This window comes from Salvia miltiorrhiza, chromosome 2 (genome assembly GCF_028751815.1).
Source record: "Salvia miltiorrhiza cultivar Shanhuang (shh) chromosome 2, IMPLAD_Smil_shh, whole genome shotgun sequence".
NCBI lineage: Eukaryota > Viridiplantae > Streptophyta > Magnoliopsida > Lamiales > Lamiaceae > Salvia > Salvia miltiorrhiza.
In genome coordinates, this window is record NC_080388.1 from 46,139,709 (window position 1) to 46,151,067 (window position 11,359).

The following is an 11,359-nucleotide window of genomic DNA, read 5'->3' on the forward strand; positions in this document are numbered from 1 at the left end:
GCGGCGGATCTGGACGCTGATCTTTCGTAAATAGCCGGAAGGCCTGGCTGAAGCGCGATCTCGCCGGACTGGAGGGCTGCGGTGGGCCTTCTTTAGTCCGGCATCAGCGGCAGAGCTTCTTCCGACAGTAATTAGAGAACCATTATCGATTTTCTTTAAAAATAAAAAATAAAAGTAAATTGAAGAGTTTAATTTTTTAGTAGCACATTTATTTAAATTTACTGAAATTGTATACATTTTATTTTGGAAAATGAACGACACATATCTCATGTTAAACCCTTTATTTTTTCACTTTCCAATTGAAAAAAAAATGTATACATTGTAACTTTATTTTAAAATTTGAGCATAAACAAAATGACCTCATAAATATGCATTCGAAAACTATATTAAACTACAGTTATACTATATGTAAATAAATAGTTTTGTACATCTTAGAATATTATATGATCCATAATGATACTCATTATCATCTATACTTGCTTTTGATATTTCATAATTTATTTATTTATAAATTTATACACATTATCAATTAAATCAATTAATTGCTATTTCAATAATTGAAAATTTGAATGTTTTCAGATTGATATTTTTATTGAGATTATATTGTGAATAATTTATTTTTTATTGAGATCATTTATGTTTATATTTACTTATATATATATATATATATTATGTTTAACATTTTTATTTATTTATTTAAATTATCGTTCAATTTCGATGATGGTCGTGCATCGCACGAGCGGGCACATACTAGTATATACTTAATTTAAGGATAATTCTGTTATTTAAAACTATATAATCTATGAAATATTATTTGTTATTATTACTATTATACTTGTCTTTTAATAAAAAAATGCCTAATATGTATGAAATGCTAAAAAAAATTATAATGTATTGAAACTAATTTGTAATATATAGAAAATATATAATCTATGAACATGTTGTTTGTTATTATTATTATTATGATTGCCTTTTAATAAAAAATATCTTAAATATACGGAATGTCCAAAAAAAGTTTTGTGATATATTGAAACTATATAATCTATGAAAATATTGTTCGTTATTATTAGTATTATGCTCGTATTTTAATAAAAAAATACCTTAAATATACAGAATGCCAAAAAAAAATTCTCGGGGGCGGCCCCCGCACAAGTTCAGCCCCCCGAACTTAATTCCTGGCTCCGTCCTTGAGTCTAGTCATCTATATATATAGATATAAATACAAAATTATTTCGAACATCAGTTAATGTGTAGATACGGCACTAACTTGAACTGAAAAAAATTATAAACTCTCATGATAAAACACTAATCATATTAACAATTAATTGACTCAAAATATTAAACAAATTAAATATCTTAATAAACAACACCTAAGTACTATTAAAATTGGTAGATGGAGTGAAACTAATTACTATTAAAATTTGTCAAAAATGATGGCTAGAGTTAACTTCTGTATTCGCATTTTGCACATGCATCTTTATATTTAGTAGCGAGCATGTGAATTCGTGCTCAGGATAAATGATAGATTAAAAAGTATGTGTACATATAGTGAAAGCATAAATTATAGTACTTTAATTAAGCAAATAGCGTCAAAATCCCTATAATTTCCCCGAATTCGCATTTTTCCTTTGATCTTTAAATTTCTTGTTAAAATCCTTGAATTTAATTCCGATTCTCGTTTTTCCCTTAATGACGTTTTCCGGCAACTAATTGCACTGACGTGTCACCTATGTGGCAAGCTTGTGCTGAGTCATTAAATTAGGACCAAAACGTCGTGGTTTTATATATACACGAACAATCCCTTCTTACTCCTTATCTGTCATCGCCGTCAGAATCGCAGCTTCCGGCCGAGGTTCTTCATTGAAATCGGCGCACTCGGTGTATAAAACCCTAGGTAAGTTGAATGATGAAGGCGGTGGAGCAGAAGGTGTGACAGGGCCGGGGCAATTAATTCTGGTAGAAGAAACTATTGGCGGGGGCATTATAGGCAACATAATTCTCAAGAGAGATAGTTAGCTCGGACGAATCGGAGAGGAGGGTCGGTGGGGCGGCGGTGGTGGACGAGGAGGAGCTGCGAGTAAGGGGGTAGTGGAACGTGTGGGGTAGAGAGAGAGGGGAAGGGCAATTCAGGTAGTGAGAGAAGAGAATCGAAAGAGGAAGGCGGTGGTTAGGGTTGAAAGGGCAGGGGACGAAGGTAGCAGCGGCGGTGGAGGTTTCGGCGTTGATTGGTGTTGGGAGGGATCGGAGGGCGGTGGCAGAGAGATTTGAGGTCGGAGAGAGCAGTGGTAACAGACGGCGGTGGCGGTGGCGAAGTTCCGGTTGAATGATGAAGACGAAGACATGGATTGAGTGTTTTTTTTCTCAAGAACCCTAATTTGAGAATGAATTCAATTTTGCTCTCAATTTTTCAATTGGATTTCATTTAATTCCCTAAATAGACATAATTAATACTACATCGCTTCACGTTATAACTTAAACTATGTCGTTTGCTTTGCCGGAAACTTAATCCTACGTGGCTTTCCGACAGCCATGTCAGCAATTAGTTAAATTGCCGATCAATTTTATGGGAAAAACGAGAATCGGAATTAAGTTCAAAGATTTTAACAAGAAATTTAAAGGTCAAGAAAAAAATACGAATTCGGGAAAACTATAGAGATTTTGGCGCTATTTGCCCTAAATTAAATTGCAAATCCAAGTCTGCTTATGCAAAACTCGTCCAATCCGGACTGAGATAAAAAATCAAATTAAAAGTTGAAAAATAATGCTCCATCGGATATGATCGAATTCACATTTCTCTATTAGCCATACACAGTAACTTAAACCCGAGGTGACGTGCACAAAATTAAAAGATCCATACACACTAATTAACCGTATTTTTTTTTACAAAATAGATTGATAATAATTTAGTTAATAATCCATGACTTTTCACGTATGGTTTCGTCAGATTTAAAAAAGAATCTTGCGGTGAAAAATTTAAATTATGTTTAACGTGCATACATGATCCCATAGCTAGTTGTTGACTATTAGTCAATTATTGAATGTATCCATGTAAAAATAAAGACGTAACAGGTAATTTGTTATGACGAACGTGCTAATATTCCAATGCAAAAAAAAAAAAAAAAGACCATTTATTTCGTAAATGATAACCTAACACACAAGATTTTTTCCCTTTTTAATCATTCGCTCATTTAAATTTCTTACACTATGTGTCTAATAAATGATTTAGAGTCTTCATTTGATTTACGCCAGGGTCAAATTATTTAATTACATTTGATAATATAAAACGCATTTAAAATTTCTAATATTATACTATAAAAAATGAATTTAATGGAATGCTTTGTCATTTGACAAGCAATCTTCTAGATTAACATATAAAAATTTTCTCATCCTTACATGACCTTGTTTATTTATTCTACAATGAAGTACGTAGCAAAATTACACATAACACATGAATTCCAAATTTGCGTCACGCAGTCAAAATCCTTACATAATGGAAGACTTATATAATTACCAATCCGTACTTGTCTTGCCTCTAAATATAATTGGTGGAAAATTCAATACAATGTAGTAATAATTTAAGGATTAAATGTAGTTTATGACTTGAATTTTGGAGGCATTTACAAAATTGATTTCAATGATGAAAAAATAGCTTGAACTTTCAAGTCATTTATAAAAATGATCCAAACATATAAAAATACAAAAATATGGCTTAAACTTTGAAGTTATTAGTAAAAATAGCCCGAACTTAAAAAGTACAAATAAAAGACCAAACTTTCATGAAAGTTGTAAGATTAGCATGTTCTCAAACTTTAGAGCTCGAATGATGACGTTGAAAGCTCACAATTGATGTGAAAATTATGTGAAAAATCTAATTAAATTCACTTAGAGCTTGGGGTGTACTAGGTTTCGGATATCAAGTATATATACCTGACCGACCCCATCCTACTCGATATCCAATCAGGTATTGAATTTGTACGTAATGAAATTCTAATTAAATTCAATTGGAGCTTGGAGCTTGGCCGTGTACCAGATTTCGGATATCAAGTATATATACCTGACCGATCCCATCCTATTCGATACCCAATCAAGTATTGAATTTGTACGTAATGAAATCAGGTATCAAGTATACCCCCATCATCAGAATTTGTTTTAATATTTTTTGTGGGTTTAGTTTAGAAAAATTCAAATAAACCAAATAAACTTTTATTTTTAAAATTAAATCTCTCCCGATTCCCCCCATTTTTCGCTCTCTCTCTCAAGTTGCCTCACCCTTGCCTCTGTCGTCCGCTAGTCGCCCCCGCCCGCTTCCTCGAAATATAATTCTTATATTTTGTTGGAACAATATTGGTGAATTTAACTTGAATTCCCACATAATTTTCAAGTCAATTGCGGGCTTTTCACATCATATGTCGAGCTTGAAAGTGTAAGATTAAGTCATTCTTACAATTTTCGTGAAAGTTCATTTTATCTTTTGTAATTTTTAAAGCTCGGGCTATTGTTTTATATATTTTAAAATTTCTTATCATTTTTACAAATACAAAATTCAAGTAATTTTTTTTGTATTTTTTAAAGTTCATTTTTATTTTATTATTTTTTTACAAATAACTTCAAACTTTAGGCCATAAACTACAATTAACTCATAATTCAATTAGCAGACATGAGAAGTTTAAATGGTAAGATTTTATCGTATATCTATATATAAATGAATTTCAAATATTTTAATTTGATCTTAAGAAGTACTCCCTTCGTCTTCAAATAAGTATCATATGACATAAAATTATACATATCAAGAAGGAGCATAATTTTACACACATACTCTTAATTATATTTTCTAATTTTAAGATTTCAAGTTTTGACTCTCGTTCATCTCTCAATTAAGTGGAGAAGAAAGTGAAGAAAATGCAGATTTGGATATAATTGGAAGTTTAGCTTAATTTTATTTTAAAATTTTATAATATGACACTTAAAATAAAACAAGAAAAAAAATTATAATATACTTATTTGAAGATAGAGAGTGAATATAAGTAAGTTATCATTTCTTAATTAAGATTAGGCGGGCATAGCTAGTATGTACGGTGATTATTGTAACCATTGTTTAATGAAGCTTTGACCTTATTACATTGTGGGAGTGAGAAGGTCTGATTTGGTCTACACCTAATCTGTATAGCTGGGAATCTTGAATTAATTACATTAGTAGTGACGTGAGTTTTGAATAGTTATTAACTTATTATCCTAGTTAAATCGAATGCCACGTGAAAATGTCATAATAGAATATTAACCGGCATCTACATGATCCAATGGAGTATTAAATTTACTATCTCCATCAAATCAAATTCTCTGGAATCGAGAATTGGATATTCAAGTTTATTAACTATGACGATTATTTGAACTGTAAATTTTAAAATAATAAATATTTAATTATATTCTTTAACTAAGTGTATGACTATAACAATATAGTATTTACCAATAAGATAATATGTAAATTATTAAAATTTAGGGCTAGACTCATGCCACACGATCTGACCAAGGACGACCCTGAAATTCCGGGGGTCTTAGGCGAAAAGGAAAAAAAAGGGCCCTTAAAAAATGAAGCTTAAATACTCCCTCCGTCCTAAACGAAATGTCTTATTTCTTTTCGGCACAGAGATTAAGAAATATGTATAAAGTAGATAAAGTGGGTTGATGGAAATTATTTAAATATTAAGTATAGAGAGAGTGTGTATTGCCAAAAAAAGGAAACAAGACATTTCGTTTGGGACAGCCCAAAAAGGAAAACATGACATTTCGTTTGGAACGGATCAGAGGGAGTAATTTATAGCAAACTTGAGATAGCTGTACAATTGTAACATTAACTATAAAGTACAATAAACTATAAAACAATGGTCAAATAATGTTAGAAATAATTTAGATATTCTAGCATTATGATAAGCAAAATCATTGATGATTTCTTCAAGATTGATCAAGCTTTTCTAATACTTCATGTTCAATGCATAAAACCACTATTAAAATGAGAGAGAGAGATTACGGTAAATTAGAGAAGGAGAAGAGAGAGAGCAGTGCAGAGTACAAAAGCGAGACTCAAGAGAAGGAGAAAGACATTAGATTTTTTTTTTAGAAATATATTAGATTAATACTGAAGTAGGAAAGGAATTTAGATAATTTTGTTTTTTATTATTAATGTTAATATTATTAAGTTTTACTCCCTCTGTCCACGAAATTTATGCCACAATTCCAGTTACATTTCTCATCCGTTCGCAAAAAATATGCTACATCTATCTTTAATAATAGGGTCCACACTATTCCAGTTACATTTAAAGTCAAACCCTTCCTCACTATCAATTTCACTCCCATTTTATTGAAACTCATGCAAAAAATTATCAATTTAATTCACATTTTACTGAAACTCGTGAAAAAAAAAAAACAGAGTGAAATAGTAAACGTAGGGAGTACATGTTTTGGGCCCAAAATTTAGGGGCCCATTGGATGTGACATGTCAACACGCGTAATTAATTAAGATGATATTCCTATATCCATAGCTATACATAGTACAATATCTGGTTTTACATGCTACAAAATATGCATGAAATACAGTGCTGTAATTCACAAATAGATACAAATAAATACAGTGCTTTAAATTTAGTTATGTAGATCATATCAAGAAATTAGTACTCCATATAAATACCCAATAAAAAATAAAACATGGAATCAAATGGAAACAAGAAAAGAATAACGCGGACAAGGCAATTTTTTTGGTCCATGCAGTCTGACCACAAGAAAAGGGCAAAAAAATAAAGGAGATAGTGATACACGTACAAAATGGGAGTATATTTTATATCAAAAGAAAAAGCATTTCACTTTCACTTTTTATCTAATAATAGAGTAGAAATTAGTGCCACATAAAGAAACTAATGTACGCTCTAATTCAAATAGTAACTTAACAAATACTTGAAATTTAAACAAGTAGTAATTCAAAACTAATCAGAAATACCACCAGCAAAAAATTCTAGAAAAAACAGTTCTGCTGACTTGTTTACTTTCAATATTCTTGATTTATTCATTAATGGTCATCCATATATAATACTATCAATTTTAGACTATATATAGTGTCTATTAATTGTTTTATATGCAATACAATACTATTATCGTTTGGCATGAGTGATTAGGGTGTATAGTACGTATATTTATGATACTCTAATACTATTATTTAGTACAAAATATATATTTTTTTATAAATCAAAAGACCAAAAATATTATATGCAGGGTGTTTCTGTATCACACTTGATTTGAGAAGGTGGTATACGTAATACAAATTATAAGTATAATACTTATTAACTATATATATAAATTTAATACATTTTACCAAACAATGAATATATATATTATAAATATTTTTAATATATTTTATCAAATATAATATTAATACGGTGGATATAATAAAAAATATTTTAGTTAAATATATCATATTTTATCCCATATGTGGCATATCAAACAAACGAGTAATTTAATAGGTTATAATCAACGATGATGTTATAAAGTTCGATTTCCCAGTTGAAAGAATCTTATTTAGCCATTAATATAGTTGTCAGAGTAATAAAGTGTGATATTTTATGGAGCTTACTAGTAAAACAAGAAACAAGAGAACAAGGAATCATACATATACAAAGTTATTTCAACATCTATAACGATATATATATATATATATATATATATAAACTTTTTCCTCATTATTCCATGAAGAAAAACCCTGCAAATATGAATAGAACAAGAGACAAGCCGCTTGGTCCCCCTCCCATATTGATATACTAAGTTAAATACAGCGGACACATCTAATTTTCAAAGTTTTTTTTTTCAATAATAAGTTTATATAAATTTATGGGTTAATATTATTTTATGTCCCGAACTTTCAGCATTTTCCATAAAATGTCCCGAACTTTCAGCATTTTCCATAAAATGTCCCGAACTTTCATTTTCTCCTAAAAAGTCCCGAACTTTCAACTTTTTCCATAAAATGTCCCGTTATATAAACTTCGGTGATGAAAAGATGACAAAAAATCCCGAACTTTCAACATTTTCCACCAATGGTTTTTCAACAATGAAGATTTTCAAAATATTTCATCCACAAGAGATAAGTTATATTTCTGTCACCAAATTTTGTATAGCGGAACATTTTATGGAAAAAGTTGAAAATTCGGGACCTTTTAGGAGAAAATGAAAGTTTGAGACATTTTATAGAAAATACTGAAAGTTCGGGACGTAAAAACCTATTAACCCTAAATTTATTTATAAATCACGAAAATGTATATCATGTGTTTTCTTTTATGTTGATGGTGGTCCACATAACATGCACCGAGTAGTTTGATATACAAGACGTTTGTGACTTCAACTCCAATCTACGGCACAAATTAAAATATGTTGTGAAAAAGAAATGAAATGCAGATAGGATAAAATAGAATAAGGGATATCTAAAAAAGAGAGGAACGCCAAGAATGGGAAGACTTTTCCGTGTGAATTATTGCAATACGAAGAAGGCGAAAGAGCAACTCAATAAAATTAATTGATCCATGGCGTCGCAGTCACTAACAAACAAACGCTACCAACTTACATAAACTATTCCTAGTCAATTTATAAAATAATTAATTCTATACGGACACCCAATCAACAAGTTAAACAGTTTTCAAAATATATACTGTAGCTAGCTAATTTTCACGATTCATCTAATGAAAATAAAATTAACCTTGATTAATTAATGGTAAAACCGAATCTATAAAAATGGGCGGGAGTGGAGTAGAAAGGAACAACAACAAACCCAAAACCCCAAAGATGGGAACAAAAGCGAAGATGGCATCCTCTCTCACCGCCACTTTGGTGGTGGCACTGCTTGCTATCTGCTTGCCTGCAATAGCCAATGCCAACTACCACTATGCTTCTCCTCCACCACCCTACCACTACTCATCTCCGCCGCCGCCGGTCCACTCCCCCCCACCTCCCTACGTCTACAAGTCACCCCCACCCCCACCCTATGTGTACAAGTCTCCACCACCCCCACCCAAGCATCACTACGTCTACAAGTCACCGCCGCCGCCGACGCCGGTGTACAAGTACAAGTCTCCACCACCCCCACCAAAGCACCCCTACGTGTACAAGTCACCACCGCCGCCGACGCCGGTGTACAAGTACAAGTCTCCACCACCACCACCCAAGCACCCCTACGTGTACAAGTCACCACCGCCGCCGACGCCGGTGTACAAGTACAAGTCTCCACCACCACCACCCAAGCACCCCTACGTGTACAAGTCACCACCGCCGCCGACGCCGGTGTACAAGTATAAGTCTCCACCACCCCCACCCAAGCACCCCTACGTGTACAAGTCACCACCGCCGCCGACGCCGGTGTACAAGTACAAGTCTCCACCACCCCCACCCAAGCACCCCTACGTGTACAAGTCACCACCGCCGCCGACGCCGGTGTACAAGTACAAGTCTCCACCACCCCCACCCAAGCACCCCTACGTGTACAAATCACCGCCGCCGCCGACGCCGGTGTACAAGTACAAGTCCCCTCCACCCCCACCAAAGCACCCCTACGTGTACAAATCACCGCCGCCACCGACACCCGTGTACAAGTACAAATCTCCACCACCACCTACTCCGGTGTACAAATACAAGTCTCCCCCACCACCCAAGCACCCTTACGTGTACAAGTCCCCTCCGCCGCCGACGCCGGTGTACAAGTACAAGTCACCCCCACCCCCACCCAAGCACCCGTATGTGTACAAATCACCACCACCACCAACTCCGGTGTACAAGTACAAGTCACCACCACCACCCACTCCAGTTTACAAGTACAAATCACCTCCTCCACCAACACCAGTCTACAAGTATAAATCGCCACCACCACCCAAGCACCCATACGTATACAAATCACCACCGCCGCCAACCCCAGTCTACAAATACAAGTCACCACCACCACCCACACCAGTTTACAAGTATAAATCTCCTCCACCACCCAAGCACCCATACGTGTACAAGTCACCACCACCACCGACCCCGGTCTACAAATACAAGTCACCTCCGCCACCGGTGCACAAGCCTTACTACTACTCTTCCCCGCCTCCTCCTCACCACTACTGATCAACCAATTTTCACACTATCCATGTATAGTCTCTCTCTCTCTCTCTAATATTATTAATTAACTTGATTAATTTACCTTTACTAACAAAAATCATTCATGATTTGATTTTGTTATTGACCTATCTACGTGATGTTTATGGATGCAGGAAATGGGAATGTCTGAAATAAAAAAGAAAAAAAGGTGGCTGCATGTGGGCTGAAAGCGATGGATCCATGCATCAAGAGAGGAAAGTGAGCATGATTATATTATTACAATAAGAAGCCAAACGCAGGCGCTCTTCTCATAATTTATTTCTTGTGTTTTCTTTAATGTTACCGCATATGTTTGCTTTTCCCATCTTTGTGTAATTTCATATCTTCTATATTATTCTCCTGGCACAATGCATAGGTTTGTTCAATCCAATAAAATATGTTTCTTTTCTACTCTCATTTCTCTTCAATATTAGTATAAAATATCTGATGAGGTTGTGACTCGGTCAACTCAGTGAAAAAATAGAATAATGTAATAAAACTGAATAATTAATCTATTTCAGGCATATGCATTTTAACCATGCACAAGACATGGATATACCATTCAAAATAGTGATTTTTTCTGATTTACTAATAGAGCTGTGCAAATTGCAAAACGAGTGTAAAGTTATTTCGCAATCTTCAATAAAGCTCGATATTATGCTGCTTTTGAGCACTTTTACAGCTTTGATATCTTCAATAAATCGAGCTTCATTTCTATTCAAGGAATACTTCGAAGTTCAAAGTGCACGACCTTGTTCAAGTTTATACGTCCAATTTAGACAACTTTTAAAGCTATTAATATTATATTTAAAATATTAACCATTTTTTTTATTCAAACGGATAATTTTACATATTTACTAAAATTCACTGTTTTCATTATAAAAAATGCATTGCTTAGAAATTTAATAAAATTATTTCCCCTTTCGTCCCATTATAAGTGACTCAAAACTTTTCGCCACGAAAATTAAGGTGAACATGTAAATTTGTTAAAACCTAAACTTTTTTAAAGATTAATTTTTTCCATTTATGGAAATATGCCACTTATAATGGAACGGCTCAAAATAGAATACAAACCACTTTTAGTGGGACGGAGGAAGTACTCGATATAGTATAAAAATATACATTGTGTCCTAATTATTTATTTCAAAACTATATAAATCACTTATCCAATCAAATACTGTCAAATTTAAATTTAATTTATTTAACTAAGTTCATT

The 11,359-nt window shown here is 33.4% G+C and overlaps 1 protein-coding gene across 1 annotated transcript; it reads left to right on the forward strand.

The window, feature by feature from the left end:
• Positions 1-8,754: 8,754 nt before the first annotated feature.
• On the forward strand, positions 8,755-10,554 carry LOC131011703 (extensin-like). The gene is made up of 2 exons (XM_057939500.1): positions 8,755-10,155; positions 10,278-10,554. Exon 1 carries the CDS (start codon positions 8,770-8,772, stop codon positions 10,129-10,131), a length of 1,362 nt encoding a protein of 453 aa, XP_057795483.1. The 5' UTR covers positions 8,755-8,769; the 3' UTR covers positions 10,132-10,155; positions 10,278-10,554.
• The last annotated feature ends 805 nt before the right edge of the window (positions 10,555-11,359 follow it).

Bases quoted from the DNA above. Each gene is read 5' to 3' on its own strand.
- LOC131011703 (XM_057939500.1), top strand. From the start codon at position 8,770: ATGGGCGGGAGTGGAGTAGAAAGGAACAACAACAAACCCAAAACCCCA.